The sequence below is a fragment of the Ixodes scapularis genome, unplaced genomic scaffold, assembly GCF_016920785.2.
Source record: "Ixodes scapularis isolate PalLabHiFi unplaced genomic scaffold, ASM1692078v2 PGA_scaffold9__187_contigs__length_104089568, whole genome shotgun sequence".
NCBI lineage: Eukaryota > Metazoa > Arthropoda > Arachnida > Ixodida > Ixodidae > Ixodes > Ixodes scapularis.
Window position 1 is genome coordinate 58,025,200 of NW_024609884.1, and position 27,931 is coordinate 58,053,130.

The 27,931-nt window shown below is 48.5% G+C and overlaps 1 protein-coding gene across 1 annotated transcript in view; it reads left to right on the forward strand.

Annotated features, from left to right (window-relative positions):
- LOC8041305 (E3 ubiquitin-protein ligase parkin) overlaps positions 1–19,760 on the forward strand; it is a 42,422-nt gene extending 22,662 nt beyond the window's left edge. Inside the window, exons 6-10 of the mRNA XM_029975345.4 lie at positions 6,252–6,313; positions 13,168–13,314; positions 17,578–17,661; positions 18,097–18,226; positions 18,577–19,760. Of these exons, the coding sequence (XP_029831205.3) occupies positions 6,252–6,313; positions 13,168–13,314; positions 17,578–17,661; positions 18,097–18,226; positions 18,577–18,686 (533 nt within the window). The 3' untranslated portion in view covers positions 18,687–19,760. The remainder of the gene's footprint in view (positions 1–6,251; positions 6,314–13,167; positions 13,315–17,577; positions 17,662–18,096; positions 18,227–18,576) is intronic.
- The last annotated feature ends 8,171 nt before the right edge of the window (positions 19,761–27,931 follow it).

Consider the following 27,931-nt stretch of genomic DNA (forward strand, 5'->3'; position numbering starts at 1 on the left):
GTACGCTGACCAACATTTGACCCCCCCTCAGGAAATTCCTGCACCGCCCCTGGGCACCACTTCGCGTGCCTGCCCGCAGTGGTAAGGTTGCTGGAAATGGCCGCTCTATGTCCGGGCACGCTTTCTTCCCAAACCTGAGTGGGTGTCGACCGTTCTGGAAGCGGTCGTCGTAGTAGTAGTAGTAGTATTTAGTATCTGCTGAAGAATAGCTTTTTACGTATAAAGCCGGCAAGCGCGGGCTGTTTTCTCGGGCTCGACGTCGCGCCGTCGAGCGACCCTCGGTGGCCCAATAATGTGACCATCGTACGTTGGGTGACAGCGGTCGCGTGATGTCATCGGAGTGTGACAACTGTGAAAGTGCGACAACTGTGAAAGTGCGACCTTACGTGACCACGTCACGTGAGGTCGCACTTTCACGTGACGATGTCGCATGGCACCAGTGCCCGATGCTGTTACATCTTCGCATTTCCCCGTGGAAACCGATGTTATCATGCTTTCGTAACAACTATTCGCTTTCAAAAAGAAAATATGTGTTTGTGGCAATATTATTATAGTAATTAAAAGGCAAAAACATTAGGTGCCCAGGCGTCCCGTTTTGGCTGGAACAGTCCTGTTTCCGAGGTTAATTTCTGCCGCCCCATCATTTTGTCTCAATGAGGCCTCGTGTCTTATTTTCGTTGAAAAATGTAAAGTTGCAAAATCAGTACTAAGCAGTTGGGAAGAAAACCGAAAGAATGTTTTTATGTTATGGGCCTAATTTTATATAAACTGTGGAGACTGAAGAAAAGACAGCCGCTTCACTGGTGTCTACGCCCGTTCTACCGCGCGCTCGTCCTGAGCGCGAGCTAGTTCGGTCTGCCTCACGAGGCATCTTTATTGTCGTCCTTTTCAATCCCCACATCATTCCCCCTCTCGGGGGGGGGGGGGGGGGGGGGGGGGGGCGGAGAGTTTCTTCATCAGGTGGTTTTCGTTGGTCCCCTCCCCGAGCACACGCCATGATTGTGGAGTTTTTGGCAGGGGGCATAGTGATGCCGTGATTGCAGTCACTGCACGGCCTCCGTCGACGATAGGGTTGCGTTGGGAGCTGTGCCTCGGCAAGCGATGCAAGGGTGGCCAGGACAGACGTGCTTTCCTGGTCACGACTCGTCGGTGGGGGGTGGTTGGTGAGGTCGTGGTGATGGGCGGTGGCCTCCCCAAGAGATGGCTTCTATGTGGCGAAAGATCTCTTGTATGTGAACGTAGCTCGACGGTTTAGGTATTATTTTGCTTGTGAGGCTATAGAGTTTGATGTGGTAGTTAAATTTCATCGTCGCTGAGTCTGATGTTCGCCAGTTCTGGTGGTAAGGGTAGTGTTCGGCGCAGGCGTTCGGGGCAGGCACGGTCAACAATAAGGAGGGCGGCCTCGATGTCGGCAGGTGTAAGGGCCCGTGATCCAGCTCGCACCAGCGCCCGCTGGCGGTCTTCTCGGTCGTGGTGAAGTGCTCCTTGATGATGTTGTTCGCATGAAATGAGTGGGACGCGGCAAAGTTCACAGATGTCGGCATATTCTTCCTCGTCGTAGGCGGCGGGTAGATCTGCAGCACAGCGCTCCGTCAGTGTCCGTCGCCGGAAGGGATGGGGAACGTCTTCTGGTGCAGTCCCTTGTGGCACTTGAGGTTGGTGTTCCCAGGCCATCCGGGACGCGAATGTGACCATTCGACCGGCCTCCATCACGCACCAGGTGGCAGCCTCGGCAGTGCGTGGCGGTTGCTGACGGCGGTTATGTCGCCTGGTGCGGCGCGAGTGGCCCCGTGGGTTGAATTGGGGGCGTAGGGGGGATCGGGAGCGGCTCCGAGAGCGTCGGAAGGAATGGGTGTTGCTGCGTCGAGGTGGCATGCCTGGATAGAAAATAACCATGAGCAACAATCTTTCGTGTGGCAAAAATTGACGGGGGACTGTGTTTCTTAGGACATCCCTAAAGGGTGACATGTCTAGAAACAAACGGCTTCAGATCACAAATGTTAACGGGTCCAGTTAACGACCCGTCTTCGACATGTCGTAACCTATACACCAAATGTGATACCCGTGAAACAACTTCCAAGGGACCTTCCCAACGAGGAGCTAGTGATGCCGCGAATCCCTTTGCTGCATTACTAAGCGGGTGCACGCGCCGGAGAACGCATTCGCCTATTGAAAATTCTAGGGATCTCCTGCCTTGGTCATATTGGTTCCTCTGATCGAGCTGCGCTAACTCAATATTTTGTCGAGCCACTCGCACAGCGTCGGTGATTTTATCACGAAGTTGTTCAGCGAATCTCGCGTACGAGGTGTTTGGTCTTCGATTATCGTCGGAAAAGCTGTTCTCGAGGGGAAATCGCAGCTCGCGTCCGAAGTTTATTTGGGAAGGTGTGAACCCTGTCGTACGGTTCTCCGTAGTTCGAGTGGCGAAAGCCATTTCCGGGATGTAATTGTCCCAGTCTTTATGTCTCTCGGTGTATACCACTAGCATTGCTTTGAGGTTCCGGTTGACCCTCTCAGCTATGTTGGCTTGAGGGTGGTAAGGAGTGGTGCACTTGTGCTGGATGCCCAGTGTTGCGCAACAGTCCTCAAAAACCTTACTTGTGAAGTAGGATGCGTTGTCGGAAATTAATTGGGAACAGAACCCGAAGCGGGTGAAGGTGTCCCTCAATTTGTCCCAAATGGTCCTGGAACTCAGTTGGCGGAGAGGGTGAAGCTCCACCCACTTTGAGAAGTGGTCGGTGACTACCAGGAGATACCTGTTTCCTTTGGGGCTGCGTGGAAAGGGGCCCATTATGTCACATGAAACAATCTCCCATGGATAACGACTTTCCACTGACTGCATCAAACCAGGGGGTTTACCTCCCCTGGGTTTGGCTTGTTGGCAACGTAGGCAACTGCGTGTGTAGCGGAGAACATCCTGGCGCATCCTCGGCCAAGTGGCAACGCGACACAGTTTCTGGTAGGTTTTCTGACCGTCACTGTGGCCCGCTAGCGCACTGTCATGAAAATACCGGAGGAAAGTTTGCCTTAATGTACGGGGTACGACCACACGAAAAGGGGACGTTGTGGGGTCGGCTTCGTCTGCCTGCGGTATGTAGCGAAGGAGGAGTCCATCCTCGCTGTGTACATATGCGTCTACCGACCCATACGTCCTGTTTCCATCGGTTTGATGGGGCTGAGTCAAGCACCGGGATACCTTTTGGCACATGTCGTCTTTTTGCTGGGCTTCTCGTAGCTCGTCCCGGCTCACAGAAAGACCCCAGGAGACTTCAGCGTCAGCAACAGCGACGAGTTCCGCTGTGTCATCCGCTTTTCGGGGGGGTAGGGGTGCTCGTGACAGGGCATCTGCTGCGACATTGAACCTTCCCGGTTTGTATTCAATGGAAAAATCATATTTCTGTAAAGCCAGAGCCCAGCGGGCAAGGCGTCCAGCGGGGTGTTTAAGGTTTTTCAGCCATGTTAATGCTTGATGGTCAGTCTGGATGGTGAAGGTCGCTCCATCTAGGTACATGTCAAACTTTCGCAAAGCGAATATTATAGCTAGACATTCTTTTTCGGTTACCGTATAGTTACATTCGGCCGCGGTGAGAGTATGACTCGCGAATGCAACGGGCCGCAACGCTGCGTTATGTTCTTGGAGTAATACTGCACCTATACCGTAATCACTGGCGTCCGTTTGGAGGACGAATGGAGCATTGAGATTAGGAAGTCTCAGAGATGCAGTATCCGCAATAGCATTTGCTAACGCTTTAAACGCTTGTTCCTGAGCGGAAGTCCAGGTCCATGGAACTTCCCGGCGTAATAGCTGGTGAAGGGGCCGGGCCAAATCAGCGCAGTTGGCAATAAACTCGCGGTAGAATCCCACCATGCCAAGGTACCGTTGTAAACTTTTTTTGTCTCTTGGCTGGGGAAATTCTATAATTGCTCTGAGCTTCTCTGCTTGCGGCTGGAGCGATCCTTGGTCGACCACGAAGCCAAGAAGCTCCACTTTGGGTGATGCAAGTTGCACTTTTGAAGGGTTAATCGTGAGACCAGCTTCACTCATGCGCTTTAGGACGACCTGTAAATGGTGAAGGTGGTCCTCGATAGTACTAGAAAACACTACTACGTCGTCCATGTAGGCCATTGCAAAGTTAAACTTTGCATCACCCAAGACTGTATCCATGAGCCTCTGGAAGCTCGCAGGGGAGTTAGATAGGCCGAAGGGGAGTCGGACAAATTCGAACAGACCCCTGGGGCAAACAAATGCTGTTTTAGGGACGTCATCTGTTGCTACGGGAATTTGCAAAAATCCCCTACTACAGTCGAGGGTTGTGAATATCCGTGCAGACCCCAGTGCATATAAAACAGACGAGACTGATGGAAAGGGGTATGCATCTCGCTTCGTGACCGCGTTCAGAGGACGGTAATCTACGCAGAGGCGTGCGGTGCCATCCTTCTTGGGTGCTAACACAACCGGAAAAGCCCATGGACTTTTCGAGGGACGGACGGCTCCGGTCCGAATCATCTCATTCAGTGCTCCGTCCAGGAGTGTGCGTTTGTGAACACTTAGGGGCCGCGCGTTAAATCGGATAGGCGGTGTGTCTCCAGTATCAATTCGGTGTTCGAGGATGTTAGTCCTCCCAGGTGTTTCTGTAAACATATGTGAGAAATTCTCCAAAAGCTTCGCTATACGTGAACGGTCCGAGTCGGTGCCAGAAAATGACTTCATTGCCACGTGCAGATACCCCGAGGAGGGGAATCTCTCACATATTGTACCCTCTAGAGGACGAGCTGCCGTAGGCATTGGTCTGACTGCAAACTTGAAAGTAGCGGACTGCGAGCCATATCGATATTCTTCTGCTGACAAATCTAGGACTATTTTTTCCCTGGAGATGAAATCTCGACCGAGAAGAATAGGGCAGGCGAGACCCGGCAGGTATGTGAAATGTTGTCGACATTGTCGCCCATCAAAGCTCAGCTTCAGTCGAGCTCCTTCAGTGACGGAGATAAGTTGGTCAGATGCCGTACGGAGCTCTCTCTGAGAACGCCGCATTGAGATGTTCCGGTCTTTGCACAATTTTCTAACGAAGTCTCCAAAAAGTGAAATTGCAGCTCCGGTATCCAAGAGAGCTGCGATCTGTTGACCGGCAATGTTAACCACAATGTAGGGTTCTGTTATACCTCTACTTTCGTGACGCATAGCGTCAAGGGATGGTATAAAGTACGTGACTGGACGGAACCTATAAATTCGAAGTAGCTTGTCATAGACTTTCAGCCGACTCACCCATGATACCATGGTCGCTAGGATTGAAGCAGTGAAGCGGCTGTCTTTTCTTCAGGCCCCACGTTGGGCGCCAATGTGGAGACTGAAGAAAAGACAGCCGCTTCACTGGTGTCTACGCCCGTTCTACCGCGCGCTCGTCCTGAGCGCGAGCTAGTTCGGTCTGCCTCACGAGGCATCTTTATTGTCGTCCTTTTCAATCCCCACAAAACATACTATGAAAATGTTACTTTTCAAAGAGTACAATGTTGGCCTCTCGCTGAGGTTACATCGTCCAATATATTTTGTTTGCATAAACCTGCAGTATGGCAGACTAGTATATTTTTAAATATGGTCTGCTTCAGTTGGCTACATTATTTTCTTTTTTTGCTATTGTTCAAAATGGGGGAAAGAAGTCCCTGTGTTCTCTACGAGGGGCTTTGGAGAAATGTCTGTGTTTACTTTCAACTGAATGTACCACAGCCTTTTTTTCTGTCTGCCCCCCCCCCCCCCCCCCCCCCCCTTCCCTCCTCGACCATGCCAAATGTCTCCTTTTATGCCCTCAGGACTATGATCACTCTATGAAAGTATGTACAATGATTCTCACAATTCCAGCAATATTCTTTTCATTCTTTTCAGTTACCGAGCATTTCTATATGCTAGATTTTATTTAGCACCACGTTCCAGATTTCTTCCCTTTGCAGTGACCGGGGAGTGTAATCGAAAGAGTCAGAGGAAACCTTCGGAAGTCAAGGAATTTTAAATAAACGGGTAGACAGCCTGGGTCTTTGTGGGCTCTCAGGTTAGAACATTGGGATGAAGTGTGGTGCGCCGCCATATTTCTCGGAATGTGGCCGTCTGACTTTCTTGCCCCTGAATTGTTTTTTTTACATTTTGTCGTACGGCGAACATTTTGCTTGAGCGACGGTCTAAGGGGGATCCGCTCTTGAATTAAGGCACCCAATCGGTCATTCATTTTCCCAATTGGTCCTTCATTTGTGCCTTGCAGTGGGCTGTGACGACTCCTTCATCCAAGAGACCCACCACTTCTGCCTCTTGGGACCAGAGCAAGTACGTAAGTGGCCGGGAAAATGAAACCACTCGATCTTGTATTAAGGTGTTTGGGCAGCCTGGCGGGCGTTGGACCAGGTTGCCCACATGTTACATCGTCTCGCGATTCCTACCACATGGGGACAAAGTGTAATCGGCACATGTTGACGAACCGGTGCGTGGTGGTGTCACTCTCGAAACGGGTAACAGCGAGGGAAATCCCTCAGGTGATACGGTATGCCACCATAACTCTCAGAAAACGCTGATTGTAAAACAGCAATGGAAGCAGACCTGCCATCCTTCTGAAACATGAGACGACGAAACGTCCGACGTAGTGATCCGCAGCATGCCCTTCTAAGCATTTGGTTTGCAGCTTTGCCCCGAAAATTCTAGGCTCTACACTTGTCTGAAGTTTGCCCCTTTTAGCCAGTGAAGGAACGCATATGTAGTTAAAGAACAACAAACTCCCAAAAAATGTTTTTTTTATGTTAAAACATGTGTAGCATAACCCCCCTCCCCCAAAAAATAAAAATATTGCAGGATACATTTTGAGTTGGGAGCAATTTTGATATTTCGACATGATGACCTGAAATAGAAGAATGTTGTGAATCGATTCTAGAAACACTGAGCTCCCTCAAAAATATGTTTTAAGTGCCTGGATTGTAGACATGTAACCGAAAATAAACTCCCCTTTCCTCTCTCTCAAAAAATGGGAAATATATGTATATTGTGAGAGAGTGAGGGGGGGGGAACACTTAAAATAAGTCTTGCAACCTAAATATTGCAGTTAAATCTTTTTCTGCAAAAGTTTATTTTGTTGCATGCGTGTTCTATCCAGGTACTTAAAGGGCACTGACAGGGTAGTTTTGCTCACCGAGGTTTTTACTTGAATGTGACCTATAAGAGGCCAACTACCAAAACACAATTTGCTCACTCTCTTTTCCATGGTCACGGGGCATTCAAAGTATGTGTACCATATATATTTAAAGTCATGGGTCATCTAAGACACACATTGAATATCGAAAAGAAGTGAGCCCCATTTTTGCGGCCTCCAAGAAGCTGCATATACGTTAGCTGCAAATACGTTGATGTACACGTCATTTTCCATATGGTGATGTACCGCGAGCTAGACAGCAGACGTGGGGCCGCTACTTGGGAACTGTCGTTCTATCTTCCAACGCAGAACGGAATGATCGCACGACAAACGCTACACCCAAAGTGCTTCCCACCCAAGCAATCGTGGTCCAACGGCCTCATGGTTTTCCCTTTTCACGGCATATATCCCCGTTCTCGGACGAACCGAGCACATGAAAACTGGCTCTCAAACCTTTCTCGACCCTTTTGGTACAGCCCCAGTCGTGGTGTTTTGACGAGAAGGCAGGTTTTTGTCTGGTTCCTTTCAAAACAACGCAGGAATACACGTCTCACATGGGGACTTCCGCCCGCAGCCCCAGACCGGAAGTGCGCCCGACGCGCCACCACCGCGCCGTGACGTCACAGAGATGAGTTTGTGTTTAGTGAACCCAAATATAATATTTTTTGAAAATGCAGTTTTTTCAGAAAAAAAATGGAATTTCGGGGCCGTATCCCCCCTTAAAGAGACACTGACAGGGTATTTATGCTCGCCGAGGTTTTTAGTTGTACATGACTAGGGTTCCGTGTTTTTGGAGTTTATTTTTTGTCAAAGTCGGAGGGTGTTTTTCGGAGTTTATTTTTTGCCGAAGATTCGGAGTTTATCGGAGTTTATATTTTTTTGATTCCCAATTCTACGAAATTTGGAGTTTAATTTCGCTGTGTTTCCTATTAAAAATAAATAAATGAACAATAACCGAATGTAAACGTATGCCAGCTAAAAATAAAACGGGCTTGTATCAATTGAAATATCTTCTGTTGAATTTGGCGTTGGTGCCATTGCCATGGGCAATACTAATTTATCCACGACAAAAGTCACACAAGTGGCGCTTCGATAAACGCCGATACCTTAAAATCAATAAACTTCGGGAGGTAGTCGCTAGGAAACTCGTAGTCATTTAATCCTATTCCATCAACCTAGCCCGCGGCCGCGCGAGGTGGAGTGGTTAAGGAGGTAATAGAAAGTTTGAACTGCCCCTCTTCCCAATTTTATACAATCCCTATGGGCCATAGCTTTCACTGTTGCTAAAACATACCCTTTCCTTTCTCTAAATCACAAATCGCATGGCCCAAACTGGAAACCAAAAGAGTGGCTTTCGTCGTGACCCAAATGTAAAACGAACGACCTGTTGCCCTGAATCAACCTTGAAGAGACGGCAAGACCCCTTTTGACAACGGTGCGAGATTTGAGAGATAATTATGGTGGAATTTTCCCAGAAGCATTGGCTCTGTGCTAATCAAACTGTAAAAAAAAAAAAAGAAAAAACAATCTTTTACTTTTTTTTTTTTTTTGCCGGGGGGGAGGGAGGGAAGGAGGGAGGGAGGGAGGGAGGGAGGGAGGGGAGGAGGAGGGGGGAAGGGGAGGGGCACGGGCACATATCAATTCGGAGTTTATCGGATAAATCTGAATTGACAAAAATTTTACCGGCGGGTGTTTTTCGGAGTTTTTCGGATTTATTCGAAAACACGGAGCCCTATACATGACATATGAGAGCCACACTACCCAAAACTCAATTTGCGGCTCGAAATTCGGTTTCTTTCCGCTTGAAAACCGCCGATCAAGAACTGGCCGGTTCGAGTATCGCTCACTCTCTTTTCCATGGTCACGGGCCGTTTTCTAAGGTTTCGACGCGACCACCAAATTTAATCAAAGTCGTTGGTCACTGAAGGCACACACTCAATATTAAAAATAGAAAAAATATGAAAACAATTTTTTGTGGCTTCCAGAAAACTGCAAATACGTTGATTGAAAAAAAAAGTTGCACAGAGAACCGGATGCATCCTGTGCTTGCGTCGTTTCGCGTATCGTGGGACTCGCGGAGACAGCGATGGCACCGGACGATGGACGTTGGACCTCTACCCTAGAACTGTCGTTCGCGGTACCGGCAAATTCTGTCAGCCTGATCAAAAGAATTGGTATTCATCCCGTACAACATGCCCGACCACCAAGCCGATTTGCACGAAGACGTCGCCGAGCCGTTGCTCCCTTCTCGTGGCTGAAGACATCGCTCACGCAAACATCAAGCACCACACGAAGCGTGTACTTTGAGTTGAATATGCACGCGTACGATTTGTCTACTAGTTGCGAATGTCGCCAATGCGTGGTGTTTCGACTTTGACCCGGGAGTGCTTTTGCTAGAGGAAAATCAGCAGCAAACTTTCCACCTTACAGTTTACCGGCTGTACCATTACTGAGGAGGGAGTTGCCCCAGTAGCTCAGTGGTAAGACGTCCGCTTTTCACGCGGCAGGACTGGGTTCGACCCCAGTGGAACCATACCTTTTTCCTTTTTTCAGACATTTTGCGATGTTTACATTTCTTTTTTTTTTTACAATTATCACTGAAGGAACAAACAAATAACAAACAAATGTTGTGGACGAAACGTCGCTGAACTAAATGGTATGCGATTTCCTTTTTGACACCTGCGAACTCAATGTAATCACTTTCCACAAAATGCAAGGAGCATATAAATCGGGCAGCGTCCACTTTCCGAGGTGCCCGTAAATGTTCTACAGGAATTGCAGCCAGCCATTGGTCCCAATCCCGTTGATCTTTCGGAAACTCTGTCGCACAATGCCACTTTTTTACGGACGCAGGACATATGAAGCAGCTCTTCACACAACATCTTGGGTGTATTCTTTTCGGAGCCGATCATGGAAATTCACCACGGGCACTTACTACTCATCTCCAACTCCTCAATGTGCAAAACAACTCATCTTGAAGTACAGAACAGCGAGCGGAACAAACATAACTGCAAAAGAATTGCACGGCAAACAGTTCACACATGTCATCTGCTACACAGAGGGGAAAAAAAAAAAAAAAAAGCGCACGGTCGGGTGTAGCCACGTGACTTCCGCCACTCACTCTCTCCTCTCCACTTCTCTGACGTTCGTGCGTGGGATTTGGTTTTGAGCAGTTGCGTCTTTTGGCTTTATTAAAAATATACACTGCTCTGTTGCAAAATATTAATTGGGTAGTCCTCCGACACCATAATAAAGCGCCTGGCAAAAAATGAAAAAAAAAAGTTTTGGGGGGTGTGTGTCCCTTTAAAACAAAAATATATTTTCTTTAGTTCAGTGTATTTTATTTTAGTTACCTAAAAAGAGATACAAAAAAAGTGGAAGCCGTTTACCACTCCCTGTAACGCCGAATTGGAGCGCAGCTCTTGAGGAGGAGGAGGGGAGGGTACTGAGGGCCACGTGTTCTCGGGGGGGGGGGGGGGGGGGGGGGGGGGTCACGTGACCTCGGTGTCACGTGCCCCTCAGAGGTCACGTGACCTCGGGAGGGGGTCACGTGACTCCCCAGGTCACGTGACCCCCGGGTCACGTGACCAAAATTTTTCCGCTAGATTTAGCGGGGAAATTTTTTCCGCTAGATTTAGCGGGGAAAGTTTTCCGCTAGATTTAGCGGGGAAATTTTTTCCGCTAGATTTAGCGGGGAAATTTTTTCCGCTAGATTTAGCGGGGAAATTTTCCCGCTAGATTTAGCGGGGAAATGTTTTCCGCTAGATTTAGCGGGGAAAGTTTTCCGCTAGATTTAGCGGGGAAATTTTTTCCGCTACATTTAGCGGGGAAATTTTTTCCGCTAGGATTTAGCGGGGAAAGTTTTCCGCTAGATTTAGCGGGAAAATTTTTTCCGCTAGATTTGACGGGGAAATTTTCCCGCTAGATTTAGCGGGGAAATTTTTCCGCTAGATTTAGCGGGGAAATTTTTTCCGCTAGATTTAGCGGGGAAAGTTTTCCGCTAGATTTAGCGGGAAAATTTTTTCCGCTAGATTTGACGGGGAAATTTTTCCGCCAGATTTAGCGGGGAAATTTTTTCCGCTAGATTTAGCGGGGAAATTTTTTCCGCTAGATTTAGCGGGGAAATTTTTCCGCTAGATTTAGCGGGGAAATTTTTTCCGCTAGATTTAGCGGGGAAATTTACCCATAATGCACCGCGCGGTTACGCCGACGGCGACGGCGACGGCGACGGCGACGGCAACGGCGACGGCGACGGCGACGCCGCTCAAGCCGGGAATGGGCCCCTAAGAGCTGCGCTCTAAAAAGTGAAAGCCGTTTACAACTCCCTGTAACACCGAATTAGAGCGCAGCTCTTGAGGAAGAGGAGGGAAGGGTACTGGGGGGGTGAAGTGACCTGGGGGGTCATGTGACCTTGGGGGGTCACGTGACGATGCCGATGATGTCATCAGTGACGTCACTGATGACGTCATCAGTGACGATGACGATGCGGACTCCGATGACGTCATCAGCGATGATGACGATGACGATGCGGATGTTGGTGACGTCATCAGTGACGTCACTGATGACGTCATCTGTGATGATGACGATGCTAGGTGCTACCGCTAGGTGACGCTATGCTAGCCCTTTTTAGAGCGCAGCTCTTAGGGGCCCGTTTCTGGCTTGAGCAGCGTCGCCGTCGGCGTAACCGTGAGGTCACATGACCCCCCCCCCCGAGGTCACAAGACCCCCAGGTCACATGACCCCCTGAAGTCACCTGACCCCCTGAGGTCACGTGACCCCCTGAGGTCACGTAACCCCCCTGAGGTCACGTAACCCCCCTGAGGTCACGTGACCCCCCCTGAGGTCACGTGATCCCCCTGAAGTCACGTGATCCCCCTGAGGCCACGTGACCCCCCCCAAAATCACGTGACCCCCCCCCCGAGGTCACGTGACTCCCCGAGATCATGTGACCCCCCCCCCCCCCCCCCCCCCGAGGTCACGTGACACCCTGAGGTCACGTGACCCCCCTGACGTCATACGAACCCCCCCCCCCCCCCGAGGTCATGTGACCTCAAGGAGTCACCTATCCCTCAGTACGCTTCCATCCTCCTCCTCAAGAGCTGCGCTCTAACCGGCGTTACAGGGAGTTGTAAACGACTTTCATTTTTTTTTTTTCATTTAGGTGCACATCACCATCATCATCATTATTATCATTTTGCTTTGTTTTTCCGTTCCTTCGCATTGCCAGTCGCCATTTTGCACTCGTGGATTTGCGCTTCTCATCTTGTTCGGACAACGCTGGCTTGGACGTCATGGCCCTATCTGTTGTTCCGCTGCCGCGATGTGTCGTTAGGAAGTGCAGAAAGTACTCAACCATAACACTAGAAAAGAAGGCAGCGATTCTCAAGCTAACAGAAAGTTGCCCAACGCAAACGGAGGCGTAACCTGAAGCAAGGCACTATTTACGGCTTTTTTAAGCCCACTTGGAAGTAATAAAAACAAGTTTTTGATTCTGCTGATTTTTTTTACTGCTCTATTATTCATACGTTTTTTCAATCTCTGCGTAGTCCGAATAATCGGTCGGCGACTGTGCACGTAGCAGAGCAGGTTGAAAAACTACAGTAGGACAGACACACACAGTCCTTTCAATGAGCAACGAACACTCAACGAGCCCATGACGCTACGACCTTGAACTCCAAAGAATTGAAGGAAAACACAAAATTTTAAAATAAAACCAAGTACATAGTGTAGCACAAGGCTGCCGAGACTGGGAGCTTTTCTAAATCCTTGAACTCTCTTTATCTTGGGGCAGTGGAGGGGAAGGGGGGCTTACCGGGGCAAGCTGCAGTTTGGCCACCCCTGCTCCAGTACAATTTCCGCCTCTTTGTGCTCCCCAAGGGAATGTGGCAAGCAAGAACAATTCTGCCACGGCGTCGGGCAGAAATGGAGAAACCACAGTTTAGGGCGCAGAAAAGGAACCGGTCGCAAACTGCCACTTACGGACATTCTTCCGGATTGGCAGTACCAACGCTACCAGCGGTTTGCGGCCGAGGAGTTTGTGCTGCAGGCGGGAGGCGTGCTGTGCCCCCAGCCCGGCTGCGGGCAGGGCATCTTGGTGGACCAGGGCTGCACCCGGGTCACCTGCGAGGCTGCCACCCAGGGCTGCGGGGTGAGCTGGACTCCCTACTCCTCGCAACCATTTTTTTTCTTACGTGGAGTAGGAGTAATGGTGCCAAGAAATCTTTCTGTTTAGGCAGCTTCCGTTTCGGTATGCTTTCTCCTTGTTGCCGAGTGGCTAATCTATGCGGTTCAACTTCACGCTTCGTGGCGCATCTAGAAATTACTAATGACCTCAGTGTTTGACGACTTGCGCGAATATTAAAATTTCGAAAATAGTTTCGAATAATACGCTATTCAATACTTGCTTCGAGGTGAACTGCGATTTTTGTATTTTTCGAGGTGTTATCGCACTTTTTACCGAGCACCGGTGCAATGCGAAGAAGCACCACTTGCAGAGCTCACTTCCACGAGTGCTGCTTCTCTGCAGCACAGCGGTGCTCGGTAAAAAGTGTGCTCAATGGGGCTAACCTGCCGCGATCAACACCTCGAAGAGCACGAATATTGCAGTCCCGTGCTTAGGAGGAAAGCAGACTTTCAAAGCGGGATGGTGCAAGCGTGTGCCTCGTGTATTTAAAGGGAAGATGGGGCACTTCTACATTTGAGAAAAAACGCTTGAATTGCGTTCATTTGGCCGTTAGAATAACAGATATCAAAATTATATTTCAATGCGACGCGCCGGAGAGCCACAAGAGCAATTTCAAAATAGGGCTGAAGCCCCGCCCCCCTAGCCTTGGGCAGCCAAAAGAGCCGTCGATGACGTCACGGACAGCGACTGTCTTTCGCGTTTTTCTCGCGTTTAACAATACTTACGCAGCAAATGGTTTGGGTATTCGGGTTCACGGGGTAAAAATACACTAGAATTCACTTCTAACTCATTTTTTCCAAGAAGCTCCGTAGCTTCCCTTTAAGGGGAGACACTGCCCAGAAAAAAAAATTTCTGCAAAAAAAGTTGATTTTGAAAAACGACATATTTACATCCACCAACATCTAGAGAGTATTCTTAAAAAGTTTAATTAATTTTCACTGCATAGTTAATTTTTTATAAATTATTTTATGTCCACCAAAGCTAAAGAAAAGGTAGGCTTTGGAGCACTTTGAACGCATTTTTCTCCATTCCACTTTTTGGTATAAATTCCATTTTAGTCAATCTATCGTTTGATAATGGCAAAACAGGGAAGGCTCATTCTTCCCTTTTCCTGACTGAAATTTAATAAGGAATGCGGCTATGGAACTTTTTTGTCACTTAACGAATGTCTTTTATAAAAAAATGTTGACATTTTGTCGAGGACACAAAAGACCAAAAAGTTGACCAATTTTGCAGTAGAGAAAATTTATAGAAATAAATTACTTCTTAGAAAAAACGTTCCATAGCCGCACCCTCTAGGCATTCTGCTACATATCTAGTGAATAAAAATCTTGAATATCGTGATAGTTTTCGGACGATAGATTAACTAAACAATGTAGGCGTGTTCCTGATGGAAGCAACTCTAATTTCCTTCTCATTTAACCGACAGACCTGAAATTTTGTTATACACCCTCTAGCATGACCACCAACCTACCCTGTAAATTTCATTAATTTTAAGACAAGGGTTCAAAAGGTGACCCCCCTAGGGGGTGTGTCCCCTTAAAAAGAAACTTTGTGAATGCTGGTATTAACATTTTCAAAATCAAATTTTTCCATATTATGCTGGCTATTATGCACGAGTATGTCGGGCAGAAATACCCTAACAAGCTGCATTAATCATTTTTGACTGAAGAAAAGATATATGCGTATAGCAAGAATATTTACAAATCCTCTCAATTAGCTATGCTGGGCATCTGTAGAAGTAATTTTGGCAGCGACTCTTTCAACGCCCACCGTCAAATGAATTTTACTATTTTACGTCCGTGACGCCACTTTCCAAAGATGCGAAAATATTTATAAAATAATTTTGACATCCCCATCAAAATATTTACTGTTTTGACGGAAGACGCCAGAACCATTTTTAGTGCAGAACCATATCCAATTAAGTGCCAGCAACGGAAGTGGACAGGCCGACTGCCAGCTGAACACTGATGTAGCGCTTTTCTCTCACCGATTAGACACCAGTGCCAGCTAAACCTCTTGCTCGAGTGCCTCCGTGTAACTCCTGGCAAGGGAAATACATCACGCGTTCAGACAGTCACCGGTGCTTCGTGAAACGAGCGCACTCCAGGCTAAAAAGAACGCAAGAAACACCGACAGAAAAGCAGAGAAAGAAAAGTCTACAGTGTATTAGACTTGCTCCCTTTGCCGTAACAATTTGAGATATTGCGAGTGTTTGGTTCTCTTTGGCCGCGAGCTCTACTCGGTGCTGTAGAGAGCCTAGTAGGGAGCGTTTGCTATTTAATGGCAAACACCTCTCGCGAAGATTGGTCGCAATTGTGCATGCGCCGCGTATTTGTGGGGCGAGCAGGAAAGCAGGAGAGGAATGCTTTTGTCTCCTCCTTGCATCTCCATCTCGTATTGCAAAAGTACAGTATTCCCTTGTTAGACTGAAATCGCTTTTTTCGAATTATTGCTTTTATCCAAGTTGTCCCGGCTAAAATGCACGCATCTTTAAGGGGATTGTTCTAAATGTATTGGCGGCCGACCACACTTAATACGAAGACCGAGATGCCGAAACCACGCAAGCCTACACGGGGCCACACGGGACACCCTTGCGTGCCCTCTCCTCCACTGCGGCACGGAGTAAATGGGTAACAGAGGGCAGAGCTGGCAGAGCCGCTTCTGATGCCAATGCGCCGACATGGGGTTGCGGACAGGGAGCAGCATCAACGTTCCGACGCTACTCGCAGTGCCCGTGGCCGACGCTTCCCGACTCCTGTCGAAATCGTGTCAAGGGAGCGATGGAGCCCGGACGAGATCATCCCTTGGGGAGGCCCGGACACACGCCTGGGGCATACTACACACACGAGCGTCGAATGGAAGATTGGGAGTGTATACCGAAAGTCGCTTAGACCTGCGAGGTTGAGAAAAGTGGCTGGCCCAAGTCCGAAATCGCCAAAGAATTCGACCCGGCATCAGCTGTTTGACTATGTCCACCATTTTACGGAACAAGCGAGGCATATTGGACGGGTTCGAGGAGTTTTTCATGGAAGAGAAAGTGCACCTGCGGCCCGAAGACGGAAGATCGCCAACTGCTTCGCGCACATCGGATTTTCTCTCACGAGTATGCTTGCCGAGCCGGCGCACTATCTCCATAGCTGCAACAATCTCTACTGGAGTGTGTGAAAACGTGTTGACAAAGCCACCGAGGATAGCTTTGATTCGTTCATGCCAGTCGATACGGACATTCCCGTTGTTGTTCCTGCCACGGATGCTGCGATTGTAGACTTTGCGTGCGGCCAGGGTTAACACGAAGCGACGTCGGAGAGGCACCTTGGAAAACTGACGACTTCGGAGACACGAAACATCCTACGGCTGCTTCGAAACAAAGTGGAGTGCAGCGGCGGTGACAGTGTTCTTGTGGTGCCTGGAGCAGTTCGAGGAGAAAGGATGCCCGGATGAAGTTATCGGCAAACTCCACTTAATTATTTTTTACTCGGTAAACTGCTGCGAGATGTTCATAACCAAGGTTAAATATATGTACGGTCAGAGTGTTGCGCATTGTTCCCGTCCACCTTCAAGGCTGAGGCAACTGTTTTTTTGGCTCAATTGCTTTTATTGAATTACCGCTTATATCAAATTTTTTTTGCCGTCCCATTGACTTCATTATAATGAGGCATTACTGTAAATCATGTGGCCGTGAACGAACTGTTCGAAACTTTCTGAAATCTAGGCTCTCTACCTTGCTGCTAGATTCCTATTTCGGATGCACTCTGTCTACTGCATCTCGCACTGCAGCAGGCTCCAAGAAGGTCTCATTGCCTCCGCAGAAGATGGCACACACAAGTAAAACAGAAACTGAGCGCTCGCGCGCTTACCGTGCATGACACGGGGCTGCGAGGCCAGCCGTGTGCACGGAGCCTCGGAAGTGTGCTCTCGGATCCCCGACCGAGCGGGTTACGCCTTATAAGGAAAGCTGCAATCTCATGGCGGCTCTGGAATTCGTCCAAGTACGGCCGTACATGCGCTAATCCTTGGCCGCCTACTTCTGCCGGCCCTTAGCCCCACCCTAACACGTCACATTCTGTGTCACATCTGCCTCTGCCACACTAGTACGGCAAAGGGGCAACTTTTTCTTGTAAAGCGACAGAGTAGCCATGGAGGTGTAGGCACGCAGCCTCGTTATTGGGACGGAATGTGCACTTTCGAGTGGTGTATTCATTGCTCCTTTGGGCCTTTGTCCAGTTTGTCTTTTGCAGACTCTGCCTCCAAGGTCACCACTTGGGACCATGCATACGAGACGAACATGACGAGGCGTCTGCTGCATTGGTGAGTGGCTTTGGAGTAACGCTTCTACTGTATCCACTACAGTTTCCATGGAAGCGAGAAGCAAGAGTCGTGCACTTCTGAAAGCGCACGACTCCCCTGTACTAGCAAACGCTTCTCAAAGCCTTTGCTAGTACAGGGGAGGCTCCTCCCACCTCTTAGTGTAGGGAAGCACATTGTGCAGCCTGGAAGTTGTGCCACCTGCATCTCCGCATTTTACTCATGTGCTGCGTGGAAGTGTGTCGTGCAGTCCATGGTTGCACCGCACTCTTCGGTGCATTGCACGTGTGTATTGCAGGGAAGCGAGTTAGGAGTCCGAGGTTTCACCGCTTTGCATGCGCGTGCTGCAGCGAAGCGTGCTGTACAGTCCAAGGTTTTACCGCACATTTGCCCAGGGCCTTGCTGCATGCTCGACTGCATTGCACATGTGTGTCGCAGGGAAGCGTGTCGGCGTACCCGGTGGACGAGGCACAGGCGAGAGACAGCCGGTGGGACGAGGCCAGCCGGCTGACGGTCCGCTCCACCACCAAGCCCTGCCCCATGTGCCGCACGCCCACCGAAAGGGACGGTACGGCCATATCCTCTTTTTGCGACTGATATCTAATTGTCAAAGAGAGAGGTGGGACCGATCGGCTTGCATTTGGGTGAGCTAATTTTCCTAAAGGCTGACCTGGGATTGAAATTCTAAGTAGCCGCACGTGAGCGAGCCAAGCCCCTCTTGCTAAAATTTCTAAGGAGTCTCGCAGATGCACTTCAAGCACACAAATTGTCTTCACTGTTTTAGCCCTATTTTGGCGCGAGAAAGCCACACGCTGATGCACAATTATGGGCCGAACATGCCCGACGAATTGGAGAGTGTTGCAAGAATAAAAGAGAAGTGGGAGAGGTTGCTTGAAGGATCCCCGTTTCCCTATGCAGGTGGCTGCATGCACATGATCTGCAGCCGGTCCCAGTGTGGCTTCCAGTGGTGCTGGCTCTGCCAGACGGAGTGGTCACGCAACTGCATGGGGGCGCACTGGTTCGGCTGATGGACAACTTGTGCCAATCTCTTGCCACGGCGTGCAGTGTTTGACCAATTTCAATTATATGCTGGTTTGTTGCCAAGCGTAATGGAGGAATATGTGCGGCATTAAAGAGCCAACGTACTGGGCAGATGCTAGGGTGGTGAAGGGGACAACGAAAGAACCGGGTGTTTGGGGGAATACTAGTCAACAAAGTAACATTCAGCATTGCCTAAAGAAGGCCAGCGAGGAACACAAGTTGGACTGGAGTGCCACGCTAGTGGGCTAGGACTCTTGCCAATTGAACGCCAGTCCTTGCAAAAGCAGCAGTGCTTTGGCGAGGTGAATATGTTGCCGTACGCACTGGCCGACGTCTCGGGCAAGCGTTGCCGGTAGCTTGCATCGGACAACTGAGCTCTGGGCAACTACTGGTCGCTTTCCTGTTCAGCCCCTAGTGCCTTGCTCTGACTGGGGAGTTCCCCAGAGGGCCACTTGTAAGCTAGCATAATTAGCAGCAACATTTTCTGAAAACTTATAGCTTGCCACATGCAAGATTTTTGTAAAAATAGAAAACTTTAAAGTACCGGAACCAGAATGTCGAAAGTCAGTCGGAGGCGTATCCTTCTGGTAGGTTGCCTCTTAGTCACGCGCTTTAATTAACGTAAGGAATGGGCAGCCTCATTAAGACTATTCCTATTGCTGCGATATCTACCAATTTTATGAAATGATTATTATTATAACTTAAAGGGGCCCTCCAACAGTATTTGAGCGTCGACCTTTTTTTGCGGTTTCTACACGCTAGTGGTCCCGGAAACCCAGTGGACAACGAAAGAGTTTGAAAATATCAGCGCATCATATTTTAATTTGACAACTCGGAAACACCTCCTCCGACGGTGGCGCCGCGAGGTGCCGAATGCGCGCGCATAACGGCGCTCCCTTTCACTATACGTCACATTCTTTTGGTTTCGTGATTGGTGAGAGCCATCCCAGGAATTTTGAAGTGAAATAAAGTATATCACACGTTAACCGTCATTATTTCTCTAACAAGTCATTTTTACAGAGCTAATAAAGTTGCAAAGTAAAGTTCAAAAAGGGCGAAAACAACGCCTTGTCGCTCATGCGCGCCTCCCAGCGGCGTCCGCGACGTACCATCGCGAGCAGACGACAAGTGATCCGTGCACACAACGCGCATCGTTTTTCACTTGTGCGCCCCCGGTCCCGGTCAACTAAAAGCAGTAAGAGGAGCCAGGGGAACCCTTATTTTCTTTTAGTGCTGTGACAGACTTTTCACTGTTCGAGTGAAGTGCGGCGACGGGACCAGTGCCCAACGGGACCGCTCACCAGTTTCTCCCTCCTACTCGCCGGGGTGGCTCCGGTGGCGGAGCCAGCGGAGCTGCGGGAGACGAGTGTTCCGCGGCTGTCGAAGTGGACTGAGGCAGAGACGCGGCGCTTGCGTGGAGTGTCCTCATACGGCACGACGCCCAGATCCGCACTAAAAATCCGATAAGCCCGGTAAATTAGTCGATGATGGCGACCCGATCCCAAAGCTACGATGGTTGCAGCTAGGCCTAATGGCCGACGGGCTATCAACCAAACTTGCGTCCAATTGGCCAAACGCTTTGCTCCAATCGCTAAACTTTCATTTTACGTCATGAAGCGCTATGTTTTGCTTATTTAATGTTGTTTTCTGCAATATTTAATTTGCTAAGAACTCACAAAATATTGCGAATTTGTGTAATATTTTTTTTTCCTCGGTGTTCCTGCTTTCATGGAGCTCCGTTTCAGCGCGAACTTCATACCGGTCAAACAATTGTTGGTGGACCCCTTTAAAAAATAATTTTCGGGGGGAATGCAAGTTGTTTCATAGGCCCAACTTTTAGGGATCGTGGCTTTTGCTTAGAGTTCTTAATGTCGGTTATTTACACGACTTATTCGTGGAATGACAATGGACTGCTAAGTTCTTGTGATGATGCCGACTGACAAAGAATGTCAGACTGCATTATTCCCCAATTATACACTTAAAAGAGAATATAAGTGTGGTGCAAATATTCAAATAGTACACTATTCGACATTTGCTTTAAAGGGATACTACAACGAAATTTCGCCGCTTAATATCTTGTTAAAAAAGTCACGAAAAAGAATTTTAAAATGAATTAAACGATTGGCAAAGAGCACCTGGTCGATGTCGCTAACGCCTCGTTTGTAATGCCCGTCTAGGAACCTTGACAGCTAGTGACGGTGAGTGTCTCGCCTTCGGCCACGACGAGAGAAGAGGTGGAGGAACTCCCGTCTTCCCGAGAATCCCTTTTGAGTGTTCCAGAAGTAGGTATTGTCCCCCTACAAGATTATAAAAGATTAACCAGTCACTCAAAATTCATACAAAAGCAGCCGCTTCGGTGGCTGGAACGACTAGGCCATCCCCTCGATGTCAGCCTCGCTGTAGCTTTGCTCGTCCCGAGACGACCTACGTTACGATTGCGTCGGATGTCACATGCTCTAAGCTGGGCCTTCTCCGGGCGCTAGCTAGAATGGGCCATTTATAACAAAAAATACAGCCACCAGGCTCAAAATACAAACATGCGATTGTCATTTACGGATATTGTGGATCATATTCAGCCTATTTTTGAACACAATGAATATATTTCAAATTTCGTTGAAGTATTCCTTTAAGGGGCAACACGGGTCTTCAATTATATCTTTTTTATTTTTATTTACCAGCACATTTTTTAGCCGTTAGTATGCATATTTGATTTTTAATGGTGATTTCATATCTGTAATTATATTTCACATATCTCCTCTAGAACAGAAGTTAAGGCATAATATCACACTCCAGTTAAATAATTTCTTACGGGTCGTTATAATAATTTCTCGCTAAAACAATTTTTTTTTTACAATGTGCAGTTAGTTGCAAGAGTCCACCACCATAAGCCCTAAACCTAATAGAATCTTTATGATGCCAGTTTTTGACCGTAAATAAATGAGACCTGAAAGCAGACAAAATCTGGCTGTAATTAATCAGCATTTTAGCTAATTTTAATCTATTGGCTCTATGAAAAAGTTGTTGCTGAGAAGAACAATAGCAAGTTGACTGGTATTCATTATTGCAAACATACAAACGTCCATAAGGCAATGACACCTTCATACCTGGCAACTCTCCCGAATTGTCCGAGAGCCTCCTGAATTTCGGTCACATCTCCCAATTGAATGGACGCGACCTCAAATCTCCCTAAAAGTATCCCCCATAGTTTTTTTTTTTTTTTTTTTTATGACGCCTTTTTGTTATAATTATCACGCGTGTGTCATTGCGAGTTACTCGAGAGTAGGTTTAGGTTACTCTGGCGGGTTATCGCGTGACAGCTCGGAGCAGTAGCGTAAAACGATGGTAGATTTTCAAACGCCAAGGTACGAAACCTCTACTCCTGAAGTTGGAGCGGATTTTGGAACACGGCTTATATGATCATGGGTGCGCTAGGCTTCAGATGGCTTTGTCAGGTCGTTGAGTGAGGTGCAGAACGCCGAACTACTTTTCGCGTTTCCCCGAGTTTAGTTGGAACCACTGATCTGTTTGAACGATCAATGGCACTTTCAAAAGCCAAGATTAAGTACTTGCAAGTATTTCTGAAATCATACGCGACTGTGTTTTCGTGCTTTGTCGCTTCGTGGAGAGCTGACAAGTATGGATTCTGTAACATGTGCACCTGTGATGTGTAAGCGTTTCACATAGACATCAAGATACACATCGCTTCACGAAAGCATCAGAACCATGCTCGTGCCGTAGAAGGGCAGGGCACCACTGGCAGTTTACTCCAAAACAACTGCGAAGACATTGTGATTCGCACAGAGTGTTTCTTCTTGAGGTTTCTTGTCAAACTAAAAAAAAAATGAAAATGTTTCAACCCCCACCCCCCCTTGCTCGGCGGTCTCCCGAATTTTTATGTTGCTGGGTTGGCAGGTGTGCACCTTATAAGACAAAGTTGAGAGAAATGCATTTGAAGTTACTTTTATGTTGGAACCTTTACTACTGAATTTATAGAAAAAAAGGAAAGCTTTAGGATGCAGTCCGGTTATTATTTAACACAAAATTACGTTTCCTAAAAATTGTTTATGCCAATGTATTCAAAATGGCAATTGAAAAAACACAAGGTCTCTATGTTATCTCTCAAGGCCCGTTCACACTCTTGCGACTGCTTGCGACCTCTTAAACCTGGGTTCCTTAAAACTTCTTAAACCAGAGAACACACTGGCGCCATCTATTGGGAAGCAGTGTAAACTCGGCGGTCCGGCATATTTTTTTTTTATTTCTCGCGCAATATCCTTTCTTTTTTGGCTCGAAAAACTTTTGTCAATGTTATAAACGAGCCTTTCTATGGGTATTACGCACATTTGACCTCGGAAATCCCGTAAAACCTTCGCTTTTGTGAAATGCAGTTCTAGGGTCACCGCATAGATGGCGCCACAATGTCAGTGTGTCCCCTCATTCTAGAAACATTTAAGAAGTTGTAAGAGATCGCGTCTCTCTCAGTCGTACTCGGTCGCAAGAGTGTGAACGGGCCTTAACACGACTTGAAGGCGAAAGCCCAAGCGCCGATGGAAATGTGATAACAAACTTCCGAAGACAGTGCACCCTCTGATGATGCACTTTTGGCGCCGTTTCATTGGTACCTTTCGTTTTGGTATGTTTGGTGTCACCGACGTGTTTTCGCTCAAGGACTTTGAAGGTCGACTGAAATAGTAGAGAGAATTACGTTAAGCGTTTTTTGGCTGCAAGTGTAGGTTCACTTGTGTCCTGGACAGTAGTCCTGGGTCCTGTTGGACGTGTACCTCTTGGCTATCTTCTTCATGTTCTCATTCCGTGCGAGCCTTATTGTCGGCCTTGCGGAGCCTCTGCTTGTCCTTCTCGAGGTTCCTGCATGTTAGACAGCTTCTAGTGCTGTAGCCAAGGTGCCCTGCTACTGCCCTGCTGGTCTTTGCCATGCCCTGGTTGAAGCGAGACACTGCTTCAGCGACAGCAGTGTAGGCTCTCAATGGCGTTCTTTGTCATGCCATCACTGAAGCGCTCCAGGAGGGCCTGGTCGCCCAGCCTCTGAAAGACCAGCTTGTGCTGTGCTAATGAAGCCTGGTAGAAGGTTCTCCTGTGTTGTTGACTCCTCGTGGTTAGCCAGTGTGCGGTGGTAGGAGCATCGAGAATTGTCTCCTTCAGAACAGTGGCTGTGGTCTGGGGCTTCTTCCATCAATGTCATGTGCACCAAAGTTGCCTGCACCGCCTTTTTCATCCCTGGGACGTCGTGCCTGTGGGTCCTCAATGCATACGCATAGTAGCTTGCAGTCCTTTTAGTCTTGTCCTGGGTCAGCTTCGCGTTTCCTCCGAGACTCCCCTTGTGCCTTCATCTCTACCATTTGCTTGTGCACATGGTACAGACGGTCCTGCTCGATCTCGAGGCAGCCATAAATGCCCTCCTGTGGCAAAGCATGGAAGGTGCGGCCGTCTCCGTTGGAGAGAATGGTCGTGTAACGCAGTCAATTCTTCCCAGAGACCCCTTGAACAGGATCGGGGGCTGCCTCCGCTTCCATTCGTCCAGCACTGCAGTCGGTGTTCTCGAGGCGCTTGTGGTTCAAAACCCAGCCAGCGTAGCCATAGTCATCTGGTTCAAGTGCCCCCCGACAGCCACGGCAGCACCTGGCAATCTCGCTTAAACACTTTATTCTCTCGCTTACTCATGCAGAGCGGTATCGCTGGTATAGGTAAACCTCGCCGTTTCTCACCGACCTTCCTTTTTCCCCTGCTTCCTCCTTCCGTGGCCGCTGCGCCATCTCTTGGGCCCAGCGCGAAACGGCTACAGCGGTCACCGATGCAATCCAACAAATGCGGCCCATGCTACGTGCATGCATCATCTGTGCGCTTCCCCTAACAGGCCCCCCCCCCCCCCGCCCTTAATGCGTACATGTAGAGTTCCAAGGGTCCTGGTATTGCACAAGTTGGTCCACTTTGGCCAGACCGCATGCTCAGCCCGTAATTGGACGTTGCAGTTTATAAACATTGCGCCCGAGCCTAGCCACAACCACAAAAAGTCTGGAACGTCTGGGGGTAGAGTTTGGCCACGATTCCGCGGCTCGCATTGTTTAGGGCAGGGGTCTCGAGCACATGGCCCGCTACTCGCTGGGACGCGGCCCGCAGGCAACCGGCTAGCGGCTACGAGTCCTGTTTCCCATGTCTCGAGCGTTTGAGATGGCATGCGCTGTAGTGATCTCATCTCGTCGATTAATTTTTGCTCAAAAAGTAGCTCCGCTTTTTTAACATATTCACATAGTTTATACTTATTTGTGTTCTTTTGCCCTTTGTTTCGCTTTATTTTTTACAGTGGAGCTGTTAAGGGCTAGGTTTCCGAGGATCGTGTCCGGTACAAAACACTTGTCGACAAAAACGCCTCTGGACAGCTACCACCATCTATAAGCAACGGCGGCAACCACACAACCAGTATGGTTGCTGCTGTCACTCGTAGATGGCACAAACCTTTCCAGCTATCATAGAAGAATGGATAGTTGGGCGGCGTGTTGGTGGGAATTTATCGTAGGAAACGGTGCGAAAAACAAACAACGACAAAGAAGAAGCACACGTAACGAGCACAGCGCTCGTCAAGTGTGTTTCTTCATCCTCGTCTGTTTTGCGCACTGTTTCCTACGCTCTTATCAGTTTCGGTTGGGACTCAGGATGGGTCGGCCGCGTGCCCTTTCGGAGAAAGAAGACTGGCTGCGGAAGGAGCAGCGACGTACGCAGCAGTGCGAATGGGTCCGTAACCGCCGCATAGCCGCTGTCGCCTCGACTTCCACTGCGTCGAGCGCTTCAGATTCCCTTGCCAAAGAAGAGCACATCGCTCGCCTGGAAAGCCGCTGCCGAGAACAGAACCAGCGATGTAAAAGGCGCCGGTGGGCCAATGCCACGGACGACGATCGTGCCACGGAGGCCAAGTGCTAGTGCGAGGCCCGGCGACGATTGCATCCCACATCGGCTGAACAGTTCCCAGGTGCGACGGCGATGTTCCGGAGGGAGTTTGTGGATTACCCGTTTGGCGTTACGTGCACCGTGTGCGACCGACTCTGGGTTGCCGGAGATGTATCCACGATTGGCGGCGTGTCGGACAAGAAACGGGCGCGTGCGCGTTGCGGCAGTGCATCGAGTACAGCTCCGCTGGTCTTCCTTCTTCACGAAAGTGGAAAGGCTGAACGTTTTTTTGTTTCCCAGCTTTTTGTAATGTGCAACAATTCTGCTCCTAAGCTGCAAGCACGAGCCCTTTGAAGAATGCATCTCGGCTGCGCAAACTCTTGATCAGCAGGATCAACTGCCAAAGATAAAGCTACAAGCTCAATATTTTTACTTAAAAAAAAAAAGATATATATATCACCATTAAAAGACAAGTATTTGTTCACAGTGTTGTTATAAAAATAGTGAGCCATTCCACTCTGTGGAGGTGGATAACCAGCAAAGCTGTTCAGCACATGATACAGACGTGACATAAAATTTTGAACAAGGGTCGAACACATTTATTGTCTCGATTGGAGGTCATCGTGATGAAAGGACATGCACACGCTATATTACCCAAGCATCAAGGAGAATGCAGAGAATGGTGTTCCACGTGCCGGCGTCTGCAGCAGTACGGTAACTGTTCTAAAGCAAAAGCCTTAAACAAATGGGACCTTGCATGCGCGTTTGCCAATGCGTTATATTGGTTATTTACTTCGAATCTTTTATACGGGGAAGGCGTGCACGTGCGGCAATGCTTGCATGGAGATTTTGTTGACGCACACGAAAAATCCACGGAACCCTAGCCATAAGCAGCTTCGCTCTAAAATCGTCAGAAAACCAAGAACTGCCAAATTAACCGATCGGCTTTTAAAGACTCGGATTAGCTGAGTGAATTGAGCAGCGGGAAAGAAAGCATACTTGCTCTCTTGTTCCATTAAAAATGCCAGCACGTTGGCGGGGCGATGTCATTAAGATGTTACTGGAAAGACTGAGTTTACAAAAAGCATAGACCACGAGGTCTCTTCTCTTGAAAGTATTTTGAACACCCTCCGTTCCTCCTCTCTCCTTACGTTGGTCCTTGACCTTTCCAGTGTGGGTTATCTGGCCCCTACACTCAAATGGGTTTGAGACCACTGGCTTAGGGTGTGCAAATCACGCACCACGAAGTCACCCACAGCAAGGTTGCACGGCTGTCAAGTGGCATTGTGCTGCCGCTGAATCTCCCGCGCTCTGGTGCTGCCTCTGAGGTGCTGGCTGAGCTTTGCGGCGTACGTGTGGGAAACCGGGCCTCTGGATATTCCTGCAAGGATGTGAACTCCCAGGGCATGTGGAGCCTACGACCGTAGCACAGGAAGGCAGCTGTATAGCCAGTCACCATTAGGGTGACCCGCATTGAGGGCTCGTGTCCCGCGTCCCGCAAGAAATATCAAAATCTTCAAAATGTCCCGTATTTCACGCTGCCGTAAACTTCACTGCGCATCCCATTGGGCTGCCGAAGAGCGGGTCACGGGGAAGCGCGGAGGTCGCTGGTAAACGTGAGAATCGCGATGGCACGTATTTTTTCTATCCAAGCATTGCGGGAAGCAACTGTTGTTCTTGCAGGAGACTGACGCGCATGCGCCATTGTGCCTCTCTTTTTTTGGTGGCAAAATATCGCGAGGAAAAATTGCTCGCCAAAAGTTGAAAATAAATTATTTTAAACATGATTGTAAACCTGAGACTGGGGCAGGAAGAGAACACAACAGAAGGTAGTAAAAGAGGAGGCAATGTCTCAAACTCAGCTGCAAAGTTTATTTCGAACACACTTTATATACACCCATCTCCAACGTCGTCTCTACAAAGAAAAAAAAAAAAAAAAAAAAAAAACTTGACAAGAGGACAATGACACTTCGGTAAACCTTCTCTTATCTCCCTTGACCTTGGCTGTGGGACACTCGCACAAAGGGACACATTCTAGCATAACCACCGCTACCCGGCGAACGGTGGTTATGCTAGAATGTGTCACTTTGTGTGAGTTATTAGTTATAGTTATTATTTAATAGAAATAGTAGTTATTATTTCTATTATGTTTTTTTTTAACCTGGGACTGCGGCAAAAGGAGAAAAAAACAATGTTTCCTCCTTCTGCCCCAGTTTCGGATTAAAAAGCATCATGATAAACTTCCACCAGCTCGACTGCGCACTAAGTTCTTTTTTGCAGTTACCACTGTCGAAATATAATACCGCTCTTCTCTCCCCCCACCTCCCCCCCC